This window comes from Drosophila willistoni, assembly GCF_018902025.1.
Source record: "Drosophila willistoni isolate 14030-0811.24 chromosome XR unlocalized genomic scaffold, UCI_dwil_1.1 Seg143, whole genome shotgun sequence".
Taxonomy (NCBI): Eukaryota; Metazoa; Arthropoda; class Insecta; order Diptera; family Drosophilidae; genus Drosophila; species Drosophila willistoni.
In genome coordinates, this window is record NW_025814056.1 from 262,380 (window position 1) to 277,487 (window position 15,108).

At 36.7% G+C, this 15,108-nt stretch overlaps 1 protein-coding gene and 3 non-coding genes across 4 annotated transcripts in view; 2 read left to right on the forward strand and 2 right to left on the reverse strand.

Moving 5' to 3' along the window:
* Positions 1–15,108, reverse strand: part of LOC6646300 (probable chitinase 10) — a 27,657-nt gene continuing 12,549 nt past the window's right edge. Inside the window, exons 2-8 of the mRNA XM_047011895.1 lie at positions 6,656–6,737; positions 3,184–3,698; positions 2,161–3,117; positions 1,932–2,043; positions 890–1,860; positions 622–823; positions 1–551 (exon numbers count right to left, since the gene is read on the reverse strand). Of these exons, the coding sequence (XP_046867851.1) occupies positions 346–551; positions 622–823; positions 890–1,860; positions 1,932–2,043; positions 2,161–3,117; positions 3,184–3,698; positions 6,656–6,737 (3,045 nt within the window). The 3' untranslated portion in view covers positions 1–345. The remainder of the gene's footprint in view (positions 552–621; positions 824–889; positions 1,861–1,931; positions 2,044–2,160; positions 3,118–3,183; positions 3,699–6,655; positions 6,738–15,108) is intronic.
* Positions 4,833–4,904, forward strand: Trnac-gca. Its single transcript has one exon. It is a non-coding gene; the product is annotated as a tRNA-Cys (tRNA).
* Positions 5,283–5,354, reverse strand: Trnac-gca. The gene has a single exon. It is a non-coding gene; the product is annotated as a tRNA-Cys (tRNA).
* Trnac-gca lies at positions 5,745–5,816 on the forward strand. Its single transcript has one exon. It is a non-coding gene; the product is annotated as a tRNA-Cys (tRNA).

Below are 15,108 nucleotides of genomic sequence, written 5' to 3' on the forward strand. Positions count from 1 at the left end.
TTTTAACTAAAACATAAAAACTACTTACAACACTAGTTAAACTTATGTAGTAGACAAAAAAATATAAAAAAAATCAGCCGAAATGTAGCAAAGATTCCTTTTGTTTCTTTCATGTGAGTATTTTTTGAAGCTAGTTAGTAGGAAGGGGAAGGGTAAGAGGGCTGAGCAAAATAGTTTCGTGGCAGTTTTTGTGTTTCTTGTGTTGTTGTATTAAAACTAAATCTAGGGCATCATCATATCAAAAGTATTAACAATTCGAAGGACAGCTTTCCCCGCAGAGAAATTGTGGGGAACAGAGGCATGGAAAGGGGAGTAGGCGGCGGGGGGAGTGTTTTATTGATTAATTTAGGCAGGTGCCTCTGTGGGCGTGTGACAACCTTCAACATTTTCAGGCCAATCGCAGACATTCTCTTGGGGATTGAACACCAAATTGGCGGGACATGGCATATGATGCTTTCGTTCTCCCTCGCACATATAGTAATGTGTACAATCAGCCCAATCTTTGTGATAGCTAATATGACCATCCTCCTCGGCACAAGTGACCTCATGAGCTAAAGAAAAAAAGGTAGTCACATCAGTAGTTGGCAACTTCATTTCGATGAGAAAGATTCAAAAACTCACGATCTTTTGTGGTATAAGCGCCACGTGGACCGTGCGATTCGTAGGGTCCATCGAATTCTAAGGTAACCTTATAGTCCTTAAGTTCATCGTTTAGTGCAGTAAGCAATGGATACTTTCCACTACCACAACGGCCAGAGAAATCATCCATATCAATGGACCAAACCATAATTCCACCGAAACCTTGCTCCTTCAACCATTCGGTCTAAAATGGAAAAGGAATTGCATTGTTAACTGATGCTAACTTCCAATTGAGTGCACTTTTTCTCACCTTTGTTTTCAAAGAGCGTTCATCGTCGAAGCCAACCCATTGATTGCCACGGTATGCAAATGGCACCTGTTGCTCCGAGTCCCAAACGAGCGTTGTGTTATCCGCTGCCAGGAATGAGCACACTTCATAGTAACTGAGGAAGCCTGCCTCGTTGGTGAACTTGCCAGCCTTTCCGCCACCCGATGATGGTGATCCAATATCGAATTGTGTATCGTTGACCAGCTCAAAGCTACGTCCATAGGTTGGCATGCCGATCAAGAGTTTCTCCTTGGGAGCACCCTGTTTCACCCATTCCCGAGCACTGTAGTCGACGGTTAGCTTCTTCTGATATCCGGTGGCCGATTCCAAGGCAAACAGCGGTGAATTGTGTCCCACTGTGCGTTCCCATTGACCATGGAAATCATAGGTCATCACATTGATAAAGTCCAAATACTTGGAGATCTCTGGGACATCATAACCAGCGGCGATTGCCTCAAATGAGGCTGGCACAGCAGCAGTGAGTAGTAGACGAGGCAAACCAGATGATTTGGCCTCTCCCTCGAATGCAACACGCAGCTCCTTCAGCAGATTGACATAGGCCAGACGATCTTCGGCACCGCGAGGATACTCCCAGTCGACATCCAGACCATTAAATTTATAGTCACGCAGAAAATCGATAGCCTCGTAGACAAACTGATTCATACGGAACACATTAGAGGTCAGCTCTTTGAAGGGTGTCGAACCGAAAGCCCATCCCCCGATGGCCAACAGGATTTGCAGATCTGGATTCGATTCACGTAGAGCAATCACACTCTCATAGTTCTCAGGATCATCATCGGTGGCCTCGGTCAGCTTGTAATCCTGAAGCGTGGCAAATGCATAGACAATGTGTGTGCAGAGTTTTGGATTTATGTTTTCTGGCTCAAATTTGCCAGCACCTGGACGTTTGGCAGACCAACTAGTCAAATAGCAGAACACTTGAGCAGGTCGAGCTGTAAAACAAATAGGGAAGGAATATTGTTAGCCTATGGCTATACTTCCAATTTTTTGTTTTATATCTTACAATTTTGCTCAACAGCATTTGCTCCACCCTTGATGCGATGTTTCTTAAGCACCTGAGGTTTACGCACTTTGTTGAGTATCTCATCAACGGAAATCTTGATGGGTTCCGGTTTCTATAAGCAAAGCATTCGAAAAGAAAATTTTTTAAATGTTTTCAATTTGTTCCACACCAAAGTGAATATCCCCGATCGATTGGAATTATCGAAAAGTTATCAAATGATTGTACAAACCTCTTCGATATCTTCGAATGTTGATGCCACAGCTGTCCAGTTAACATCCTTGGCCTCCTTGCCACGTGAAATACCCAACAATTCTTCGCGCATGGCTCCAATCAATGGATACTTCACATTGCCTCCGCATACCTCACCCTTGAAATCATCCATATCGATGGTCCAGACCATTGCACCGCCGAAACCATTCGTTTTAATCCATTGCATTTTATTACGAATGGCGCGTTCGTCATCGAAACCAACCCATTGATCCCCATCGACCATATAGGGGACTTTCATCTCCTCATCCCAAACATAGACGGCTCCATTCTGGAGCATTTCGCAAATTTCATAATATGCCAAGAATCCGCTCTCCTTTGTGTAGACACCCTCACGACCTCCGCCAGTGGCTGGAGCATTGGGTCCATGTTTCTCGGTGTTGGCCAGAGTGAAGGATCTGCCATAGGTGGGCATACCAATCACCAATTTCTCCTTGGGGGCACCCAGTTTAACCCACAAACTGGCAGCATTATCGACAGAGAGTTGTTTGCGCCATTCCGAATCCGTTGAGGGGGCATACAATGGTGCATTGTGTCCAGTTTCACGTTCCCACTTGCCATGGAAATCGTAAGCCATCAGATTAATGAAATCCAAATAGCTAGCTATGGCCGGCACATCGTAACCACCGCGGACATTGTCCGGACCGACAGGAACAGCTGCTGAGAGTAACAAACGTGGCTTCTTCAGTTCTTGTGCCTCAGCTTCGAAGGCTTCGCGCAGTTCTTTTAGCAGCAAAACAAAGTTCTTCTTATCGTCCGAGCCCTTGGGGTATTCCCAATCCATGTCAAGACCATCGAAACCACGTTTACGCAAGAACGGTATGGCCGAGTAAACGAAAGTCTGACGGGTATAACGTGTGGCAGACATGTCCTTGAACTTCTGTGTGCCAAAGGACCAACCGCCCAAAGCCAATAGAATCTGGAGAAAGACATGAAGACACATATGTAAATATCGTTACACCTAGCAAAATTGTTCATGACTTACCTTCAATTTAGGATTGGCCTTACGCAGATTCATCATGCGTTCGTATAGACCGGGTACATTGTCTTTATTCTCATCGTTGGACTCGTATGAACTCAATTTGTTCTTCTTCAGCCAGCCAAAGGCGAAAATGATATGTGTACAGAGATCGGCAGGTATATCCTCGGGCACAAATTTACCAATTTTGACACGATACTGCGACCAATTTGTATAATAGCACACAATCTTTGGTGTGCCATCGTCGACTTTGGTCTTTTTGCCTTTAAGCGATGATCCGCTAGCCACCAATGCTGCACCGCCAGCAGCTGCGACTCCAGCACCAGCTGCAGCTGCTGCACCGCCACCGAATTTCGATTTTGAACGTAGGCGAGTACGTCGAACACTTGTGCTCGTCGATGCTGGTAACTGATCGATACGTTTTTCGGCCACGGGAGCCTCGGTTGCCTTCTTGGAGCTGGAGCTAACCGATGCAGATGATGATGATGAGGTTGGGCGTCGCAGACGGCGGCGTGTCTTAGCTGGAATGTGCAAGTGACTCTCGTTATTAACAATCTTTTGAGATACGTACATATGTAGGTAAAAAATAAAATGCCCGCCCACTGATTGACCTAAAAATGAAATAAAGAGAGGTCGTGCCGACTTGAGTATACTCTACCGCTAACCATACCAATTGACTCAATTGAAAAGTCTATATAAATAAAGTAATTACTTCACGATCCTTTATTTGTTCCATATATAGAGCCATCACCGCTCCAATTGTCCATTTTTGACACTCTTTATACCATACATACATATATCTATTATTGGTATTATAAGTAATTGTAGCTCAAGACTTTTAGTCTATTACGTTTGAATAAATTGGATACACCCATTTTTACCCTAAAAAGCAGACAGAAACAACTTGACCTTGCCCAACTTATAATGTAAGCTCATCTATTGAGCCGCTCTTCCCGACTTTAAAGTAGCTGCCACCTGTTGCCAACAGATGTAGGTACATGTGTATGTGCGTATATGTAAGTACATACCTCAATCATCAATCACTGGTAATGGTAATGACTGAACCACGACTGTCGCAATCTTGATCTCCGATTGTCGAGTGTCGATTATTTCAAATTAATGACATCTTCAGATGTAGGTTTTTGTTTTTTTTTTGTGGCTGTCAATCTGAAGCTTTTGGCAAGCAAATTAACTTTGATGCTATCCCCAAAGGCAAATGTGCCGCCATTAATTTGCTGTGTCTGTATCTGTGACTGTGATTGAGATTTATCTAAGTCTGAACCTGGCTGTCATTATAATAAACATCTTCTTGTGGTGAAATATTTATGCAATTAATAATAGTACGCGTTGTACCTTAAATACAATACATGGCCAATTAAATTGCAGCTGAACTCCCTTACCGGTTTTTTTTTCGCATTTTGTCTTCTTAATTGTGTGGCTAAATGAAGTGGAATTCGTTGTAGCGCAGACACGTTAAACAATAAAAACAAAAACCTGTTTAAATAATTTACTTAATGGTTTTAAATATATGTTTTTTTTGCATTTGTTGGTTCTCTCCTGCGCAGGTCCACACAAACACGCACACACATTGAGTTTTGTGTGTATCGCATCGACTGTGTGTCTTAAATGGCTATTTGGTCAGGCAACTTCCAATTGGGGATATAGCTCAGTGGTAGAGCATTCGACTGCAGATCGAGAGGTCCCCGGTTCAAACCCGGGTGTCCCCTTGAGATAACTTTTTTGTTCTTTGCAGTCAAATAATTTTTTTTTGTTTTTTTTTTTTAAATTAGTTTCTTTTCTTCTTCTATATTGTTGTTCGTTAAATGCCTCAAACTTTGTCTAATTGTTAGTGTAGCCTTCTCAATTGGAACTTTAGAAAGATTTTTACTGTATAATTGACTGTGAATTGCTATTTGGTCACTCATTTGTAAATATCGTTTGCATTCCAATTGGATTTTTGATTAATGGCGTTTTCTCATTAATTTCGATCTCAACTCAAACAACAACTTTGATCGAAAATTTGATTTCCTACACTTGCCATAAATAAAAAGTTTTAAGATATAAAAAAGCAAACTTAAAGGAGAAAACAAAAAATAAAAAAAACTAGGGGACACCCGGGTTTGAACCGGGGACCTCTCGATCTGCAGTCGAATGCTCTACCACTGAGCTATATCCCCAATTGAGTGCATTCAGATCAGTTAGACTCATATGAACCAAAGCAATGTGTAATTACTAATTGATCGTAAGGTAAAAAAAAAAATTTTTTTATCAAATAATTTAAAAAAGAAAAAAGTGTTTGATCTATAAGCTCCAACAAAATAAAACGTTTAAGAATGGACAAAACATTTAAGAAATACATTCTTATTATCTATTATCTTTGGTCTACATGACTTTTTTTTTTTTTTTTAACGTCCAAGTTTATGTATTTGTATTAGACTCAAAATGTGAACTAAAATTCTATGCCTAGCGGTGGGTTAAATTTAAGCAAAAATATAAGACAAAGCTAACAAGACGCAGCAGCAAATCGCAGTCCCTGAACTAGAGTTTTAGCCTGCGCGGTCTAGCATGGGGATATAGCTCAGTGGTAGAGCATTCGACTGCAGATCGAGAGGTCCCCGGTTCAAACCCGGGTGTCCCCTAGTTTTTTTTATTTTTTGTTAATTTAATTCTTTTTATTTTTGTTTTGTTATTTTTTGCTTTTAAATTTTATGACTTTTAATCGTAATGTTAAGCAATATTTTAAAAAATATTAAAATTTTTGAATTCCACCTTCATTTTATGATTACCTTTGATAATATTAGCTTATTGTCCATTTAGAATAGATTGCAAATAAAAATCAATATAAAAATTTTTTTTTTTGGATTTTGATTTTATACAAAATTGAAAATGATTATAATGTAAAGATATATATGGTAACTATTGTGCTGTTAAATCTTTCTGTTTAATTCTATGCACCTATTAGAGAGTTCAAAGTTAAGCAGAATTTTTCTAACAATAAGAGTTTTCATTAAATTTGAATAGAAAACTCAACCTACATACATAGTTCCTTTATTGAATAAACAAATTCAATAAATTCAATCAAATAAAAATTAAATTATCCCCAATTCATGTTTTCCTATAATTGAGCAATAGACTTGTTATGATCTTATTGAGGTTATGTTTCGATTCATAGCATATTTTTAAGAACTAACCAAGACGAAATATAAGTAAGTGCAATGAATCTAAAACTATTATACAGGCGTTAATTAAGTTTATCCAAACGATTCAGAAATTCAAACTCTGCCGAACCTGACATGACTTAACATTCTGCATTCCTTTTACTTGTACTTCAACATAAAATGCTTATATTTTTAGCAAATGATTTGATTTCAAATGGATGAAACATTGTTTAATGTTTTTTCTTTTGGTTTATAACTTTTTGAGTAACTATTAAATTTGTATACTTTGGTATGTATATTAAATATATATATTTACTTACTCTGTGCACTGTCTGTGGATGGGGAGAGTAAAACAATTAGCAGGCATATCACAAAGGCAATTCGCAGCAATCGTGGAGGTAACTGTAAAAACCAAACAACAAAAAAGAGGCTATAAGTTTTGTTGGCTATTAAAAGCACAGTTCGTTTTTTTCTTTTTCTTTTGATTAACGACACACTGATATGATTTATGGTTTAAGCAAATATGTAGATCACAAAAATGGTCAGAAGAAGGTCGTCAAGTCCATCGGACGTAACATGGTCGATAAAACATATCTAACACATATGTACATATAAGATCTTGTCGTTTTTGTTATAATATGGACAGGGTCTCATGTCAATATCCTGACGCACTGTGTGCAATCATTAATTTTTTGAAGGTGTTAAAGAAAAGAAAAAACAATGCCGAAAACAAAATAAAGGTCACATTTGCCAGCCCTTAGTCAATCCACTTCTCCGATTCGTCGCCCACAAAGTAAATTACAAACAAATTGAAGTGCGGATGACCAACCGACCAACCGGCCGACCGAGCAACTGACTGTCCGACCAACCACGTCTTGACATTGACCCAATTCCCAAGTTCGCTGAGTTCGCCGAGTTGATTGTTTGAACAAGACAACTAATTAAAATTACTTAGTGTTCATAATTATGCATTCAAATTGTATTGTGTGTGTGTGTGTATGTACGTGTGCGTGTGTGTGTCTGTGACGATTTTGAAACAATTTATGGTTGACATCTTCAGTGAAGTTTGATTGTTATTATTGTTGTTATTGTTTATAAAGTTGTCCAAATCAAGTCAAGTGGCAATTTTACTGACACTGGTAAGCCCACTTCAGATTAATTACTTTAAACAAAAGAGAAAAAAAAACGAAACAGATGACCTCCGATCTTCAATTTTGTTATCCATCTATTTATATTCATACCATTCACATTTACATTCACCTAGTTTATTCAACAATTACCTGTATAATCTACTTAGCATTCAATGTGAATGTCCATTAAGAACACCTTCTTACCTAATGTCAAAGAGAAATTGGCACAATCGTGAGGAGATTACCCAAAAAAAAAAAATAAAATTAAGTTACAGTTAGATGGGGTCCAAATTTACTTGGGGATCTCTTTCCTTAATTGTTGTGTGTGTGTGTGTGATTGTGTCTCTTTTTGGTTAATTCTAAATAAACTGCTGCCTCAAGGTCAAGCAGATCTAAGATCTAACAAGAAAAAAAAGGTGGGCATCTGAAAATTTATAGCCCGGCCATAAACACCCAAGCCAGGCTATAAATTGTATTACTCTCTTATTCATTCTCAGTGTCAAAGTCAGAGTAGAGTCAGCGAGGGCAGCTTGGCAAGTACTAAAATTGAAAGGAGGCTGCAAAGATAGATTTAGTAGGTCTCCATTGAGCTACCGACTGTGTAAAAATGTATATAAAACGGCAAGTTGGAATCAAAAATTTAAATTTATTGTTGAAAATGTTCTTTCAAAACGATTTTATTTGTGGAAATCAATCAAAGTTAAAACATAAAGCAAGAAATGTTTCTTTCGGGTGATTAGAGTTTTTAGAAAATCAAACCCAAACAAAAAAATTGTTTTTTAACGATCAGCAATTTCAAATTAATATGTAGGTACATAAGCCATATGTATTTTGATTAGTAGGAATATTACTGCCCTCGTTTACACAGCACACACACTTAGATAAATAGACAGTGGGGAAGGGAGTAGGGGGGTAGAAATCTCTTGATTAACATTCGTCCAAGTAAAACAAAAGTGAAACTGGTTTAAATCTTGCGCATGTTTTTTTTTTTTTTGGGGTATTCATTTAAAATGTTGCCAAAAGAAGCAGACGGGACAAAATAAAAAAACAAAATTAATGCATAAATTATAATTTTTTGTTGTCTTTGGTTTTTTTTTTTTTTTATAAATATACATACATATATGAACGTACAAGAAACAACAAAAAGTTCCTTATCGCGTGTGGCCAACCAACCAACCAACCAACTGGACCAACTGGTTTCAGTTTTCGTTTCTTTGTTTTTTGTTGGTTTGCCTCGCTCTGATCACCGCACGGAAATGAAAGACGGTAAAGTGAAAACCAAAACAAGTCTAAAAAATCTAAAATGCCTTTCATTTTCACTCTCACAAAATTATCCAGAACCAAACAAACCAAACAACTTTAGCAATCTTTTGACCCCAACTAGCCAACTGTTGCCAGTCCGCCTCCCGCACACACACACACACAGACACACTCCCATTCTTCAATTAAATCAAAGAGCTTACGTAAAATTTATACCATTTTGGGGCAATTGTCCAAGTCGCATTACAAGTATTAGCCCCAAAACTCCATATGAAGGGGCTAATGCAAACCGCTGGAGCCTAGCCAATGAGGCTTGGCTTAGCTTAGCTTATTCGATGAGGGGTTTTTCGTTTTGCCGGTAAAGTTTTCGTTACGACAGCGACAAAAAAAGTCAATAAATAATAGATGGAAAGAGAGAGATAGAGAGAGAGAGTGAGAGAGGGGGAGTGAGATATCATGCTGGTGTTGGAGGATGAAAGTCTACACTAGGCAACTGCATTCCATACGAAACTTCGCCGACATCGAGCGATTGGATTGGATTGTATTGGATTTCTTTCAATTGTCTTGCGCAAAAATAAATGTTGTAGATATGTGAACAGACAAAACAGGCGTGAACGAGGAGGAAAAGAAGAAAAATAATTGAAAAAGAAAACGTTTGCATTTTCATTAATATCTAGAAAGCCAAACATTCGTTTGCTGAATCTCTTCAGCATCGAAATCGAAATGAAAACGAAAATCATCATCATCATGATCATCTTTACCTACTTTTTAGATCTTCTTCTTGATTTATTATTTGTGCTTTTGCTTTCCACTTGAAGGAAAAAGTAATGTACATACATACATACATACATAAATTGCAATTCATTTATGTACATACATATGTATGTATGTATGTATGTATTTATTTTTTTCTCCTTTTTTTTTAGCCGACGCCGCTCACTTCGGCACTCTTTCAATATGTTTTTAGCAGGCAGCTCAAATTGCGCAAAAGTTGCATTAATCATACAAGCGCGCGCACACACACACACATACACACACACGCAAACCCATGTGCATGCATCAACATGTAACAACTTCTCCCTCAATAGCTGGCTCTCTGTCTCACTTATTAACAGACAAGCCATGTGTAATGCATATAACCAACTATCTCTCTCTCTCTCTCTCTCTCAATCTCTTGCTCTCTCTCCCACTCTCCCTGCCAGTGTGCGTTTGTCGCTTAAGTCTTTCGTTTTTCTTTGGTTTTTTTGTTTTTGGTTTACTTAAAATGCAATTTATTTGAAATTTTCGGACAGTTTGCCGCTCTGTCGCGCTTTTAGCTGTTATATTTAATTAAATTTGAATGCCTTTTAGTTTGACCGAAATTAAGCTCAAGGTGAGAAGCAAAATGAATAAAGAAGAAGAAAAGAAAAACCCGCTGCTTAGTTGGCGACACGCGTCCATAGAGATACAATCATACATACATACATACATTTAAACATATATATTTTTATACCTGTACATAAACCTGATGACTTAACGGCATTAATAAAGCACCCAGTCATAACTGTTTAGCAATATATGTATATACATATGTATGTCTATATGTATGTATGTATTTGGCTTTGATTTTGGCTCTGAAAGTTTTCTTTTATTTTTGTGTGTTTGTCCATTTTTATTGTTTACAACAAATGAAATTTTTAGCGCTAGTTTCTCATACGTCACAATTAAGTTAGTATAGCCCGCGTAGCATCAGCAACGGGGCACCTGTCCTCTCCTGTCCCGACCAACCAGACGACCTTGCGCAATCTTTGAGCGAAACGAGTTCAGTTCAGTCCGGCTACGAGCGGAGAGAAGCTGGTGGCGGTGCTCAGTAGGAGGTGGTGGTGAAAGAATGGTGCATGACTCAGTATTGTATCTGAAACCGAATCTGAAACTGAACTGAAACTGGTTCACTGGCCAATTAGAATCGGGCCTTTTGAGGTGCAGTACCAGAGAACCGAGACCAGAACCCACTTGGGACTGGCCATAAGCATAAACGACTTCAATTATCGCTTAGCCTCACGGATATCTGGCAAATTACTTCCTGCTACAAACTTTTAACCCTGAGATAGGCCATTGACTTTAACTTAAAGTTTGGACAAAAAAAAAAAACGAAATTTAACTGTGATTACAATGTGTGGTAATCATTCAGCTCTCATTACATAACTAAACAATAAATTGCTTTTTGGTTTAGGGTTATGCATGACCTAGATTAGTTAATTAAACTATTAGAATTAGAAAACTGCCTTTGAGTTGCATAATTTAAGCTAAAGAATTTGCAGATTAATTTCCTAGTTTCAGGTCAAAGAGCAGCGGCATTTCTAGTTCCATTGAGTAATTTAAATGATCGTTAAAGCATTATCAAAGAATGTGAAGGGTAGTTCCAGAACTTGTAGAATCCGACAAAAGATTAGCCTGATTCCAGAACTAAAAACTACATTTGTAAATAGAAACTAATCTCTGTCAATCAAACTGCCATCTGATTATCTACAAAAAAAAATCATCGGTAATTAAAAATTCCACCGAGTAAGTGCAAAGTACACTTGAAATTGTTTTCAACATATGTACATAAAAAAATAATGGAAAAGTTTCTAATCAGTTCCTAACTAACTTGAAAATAATGATATGCATTTTTCAAATACTCAAAAAAGTGACCAAATTAGAACTACATGAAATTAAGGTTTATTGGAATAGTTTGCTGCTCCTTGGCATTTTTTTTGGGCTGTCTTTAACTAACAGTCCCATATTAAATTTAATTAAAAATTAGTGGTAAATGCTATCATTTTCAAAAATCGGTTAAATTTTGGTAAAGTCAAAAACTCGTAATGTTAAGAATTTTTTGAGAACTTTTAGAAAGTTCAAGAAACCAAACAAATCCTGATGAAAGAATCTGTGTAACAAAAGGAATTAATGCAACGAAAACATTAAGTATTCTCTGAATATTCACAGTATTCACTGAATATTTACAAATGAATGAAATTAGTCGGCAACAGGATCATAATTTTATACTTAATCGGGTTCTCTATTCCTTTAACATTCAAATAAGCGTTTATCGAATGAATAAGTTACACTTTTACATTTCAACTCATTAAATTATAATCATAATCATTTGTTTGTTAATAATTTGCATCTATATAGCTCTCTACATATGCAAATGTACAATAGATCAATAGATCGTAGTATGACAACGAATAGAGTTCACCCAATTGTCCCTTAAATACAAATTGACCATTATTTTCGAAGTTGTTTTTTTTTAAGTACAGTGAATGTTGGTCAAAACGATACTCAAGTTACCAGTGACATTAGATAGTTAAAGCACTGACATGCTAATAATTATGATTGAAATTTACTGTACTAGGATAATAGACTAGCATAAGTAATTTGTGATGATATCAATATCATAAAAATTCATTTGGGAATGTTAAAAATATTTCATTGCTTTTGTGGTGTGGAAATATTTTGTTCATAATTCAAATTTATGTTTTTCTGTGTTTTTTTTCCTTGTCGTGCCGCACCCGCACCATTAATTTTCAAGTGCATCAGATTTTGGACACACACTGTTGGCACTTTATTTTAATGGCTCAAACGTGAGCCAGCTGAGCTAAGCTGACAGCGGCTGTGGCCCAAGTATGACTCAGAATCTGCAACATGGCATGGCATGCCATGGAATGGTATGGTAAATGTGGTGATTATTCTTGCTTCTGCAATGCCATTCAGCCATTCAGATTTCAACAGCTGACTGCGCACAACTTCCGTTCCACTGCTCGAGATCGAGATTGAGATCGAGTTGGAGATCAAGAGACTGACTGTGTGTAGAGACTCACAACTTTTGCGACAGCAGCCTCAGCGTCAGCGGCAGCGGCAGAGACCCCAGCCATTTCCTACATCGGAGCCAACTTGTTCATAATGTCAATAAAATTTATGTCCATTTGTTTCGTCTGTTTTGTTTGTTTTTGTCTTGTTGGGTATTTGGTTTTGGCCTCGTAAAGAATTTTTCTGCCATTTGTCAAAGTCGCATTAATGTCAGTTTTTTTTTTGATTTTCGTTTGTTTTTTTTTTTTTTTTTTGGGAGTTTTCCTAGGGTTGTTGCAGCTCACTCTAGCGGCAATTGTATCATTGTTGTCTAGTAGTTGAAACAAACAACATAAGTGACATACATTTAGCCTGCAAATTGCTAGCTAACGTAGTGGAAAATGCCTTAAAATGTTGCAGGTCTATGATGATCCACGAATTATTTGTAATTTTTCCTTGCACTTTCCCCTACTCCCAAAAGAAGGGGGAAAAATAAGCAATAAGGAACTGTCATTATGTCATCAAGCAAGTGCAGCAGCCGCCTTTTAGTTTTTGTTACGTAAGGCATATAGTATGCGCTTTTATTTAATAAACAAAAGAAACACACACACATACAAAAAGAGATAGAGAGAGACAGAGAGATAAAAACCTACAAACACGACAAATCGCATTCGAGTGAAATTTTGTGTTGTTTGGCTTGAAACTCTGAATGTCAGGTTTGCATTTCTTATGGCCATTATGTTGTTAAACTTTAACCTTTTTCTTTCATTTAGCCAAAACAAACCAGTTTGTTCAATCAAATCAAATCGAAGAAAAAAATGAATAGGCATCTATAGTATACATATTAAAATTTAAATTAAAAGATGTCTCTCTGATCGTTTCGAGGCTGACTGGCCAGTTTATATCGGCTTGTTGTCGATCAATTTTTTGTTTTTTATGGCCTAGTCATAAAACAGTATTAAAGCCAGACAATCTTTTTCTTTTTTTAATGGCTACAGCTAAAGATATATAATCAAGCCGAAGACACAGATCACACGCGGCTTATATTATCATAATAATGGTGCACAACTCTTTGGCCTAAAATTTAGAATTCATTTTAAACTAGCTACTGTATTACTTGAAAATTACCGTTGCCTTATTAGTATTTGAAAATATTAATAAATGTAAAATAATAATAATATAAATATAAATTATTATTATAAGTTATAATTGCATTTTTACATTTTTGTATCCAATTACACTAATATTGAAAAGGCGGAATAACCCAGACCTCATTTGAGTGGAGGAAAACAGGCATTTAGGTGGAAAATCGATAATTTTCTAGGGAAAATTTACCTTTTTTAGAGTTTAAATCTCAGCTGAGAAGCGAAATTTTCCTCATTTCCCCTTAGAGTATCCATCACTGTATAATCTAAGACTATTTAGACTTATCCTACATAAACTTGTGGCTAGTGCAACTTGCCTTACCGGCTTATGCCAGTACTAAAATCTTTTTATTATGTTGTTTTAGTTTTTAAGTTAAGTTTACTTAAAATACTAAATATTAATGCAATGAGTGAGTCTTTTTTCTCATTTCTTGTGAAAAAGTTGAAAATCATTAAACAAATATGGCCAATTTTTCAGTTGCATGACACTGTTTTGTATTGGTTAACTATTTCCTGGAGTTTTGGTCAAATTGGCATCTTAAGTAGATCAAAAGTAATGATGAAATTTCATCACAAGCACAAAATTCATCATGTGCCGACAATGTTTTTGTTTTGTCTGCTTTGGAGAGGAAGGGCAAAAATGGGTTTCCACCTCTAATTAGTTCAATTAAAATGAGCGAAAAAAATAGACAAATACACAGCTCAGCAAAGAGATATTCACAGATGTTGTTGTGCAACAGCTACAACTTGAAAGTCGGCTTGATTTGTCTATATATGTAGGTACATACATACATACATACGTACAGATGTACATACATATGTATGTATATAAAGTTATTAGCAAAATTAGTTGACTGCCAAAGAGAGTTGCTGTGGCTGGTCAATGATTTTTACTGATAATGAGTTAGTTTTTGGCTGCTTTTTGATTTCAGTTTTCAGCGTTATTTTTTTTTTTTTTTTATTCGATTCGATTATGCTGACGTCCATGTGGAATGCCTTTAAGCCATTTTTTTGGTGTTATTTTTTTGCCTCTTTTTATATAACAACTAAAATTTCAAACGAGTTTGCGTTGATTAGGTGGCCCTCGTCGGGTTTTTTTTTTGTATTTGTTGTCTTTTAATTTGTTTTTTTACTTGTCAAATGATTGATATACATATATACATATATAGATATGTATTTGTCTGCTAAATACATAATTAGGCTTATTTGTTTATTTGGAGTTGTATAAACAAAAAGGTGACACTTCCTGTCACAGATCGCAAAGCCGAAAATTCAAAGCCATAAAAAAAAGGTTCGTTGTCTAAGTCTTTTGTTTGCTGTGTCTCTTGGCGGTTAGCTTTAAATGCAAAACCAAAAAAAAAAACTATGAAAAAACAACAAAACGAGTTCAATAACCATTTGATGCGTTTCGATTTCAGTTTCTCAACT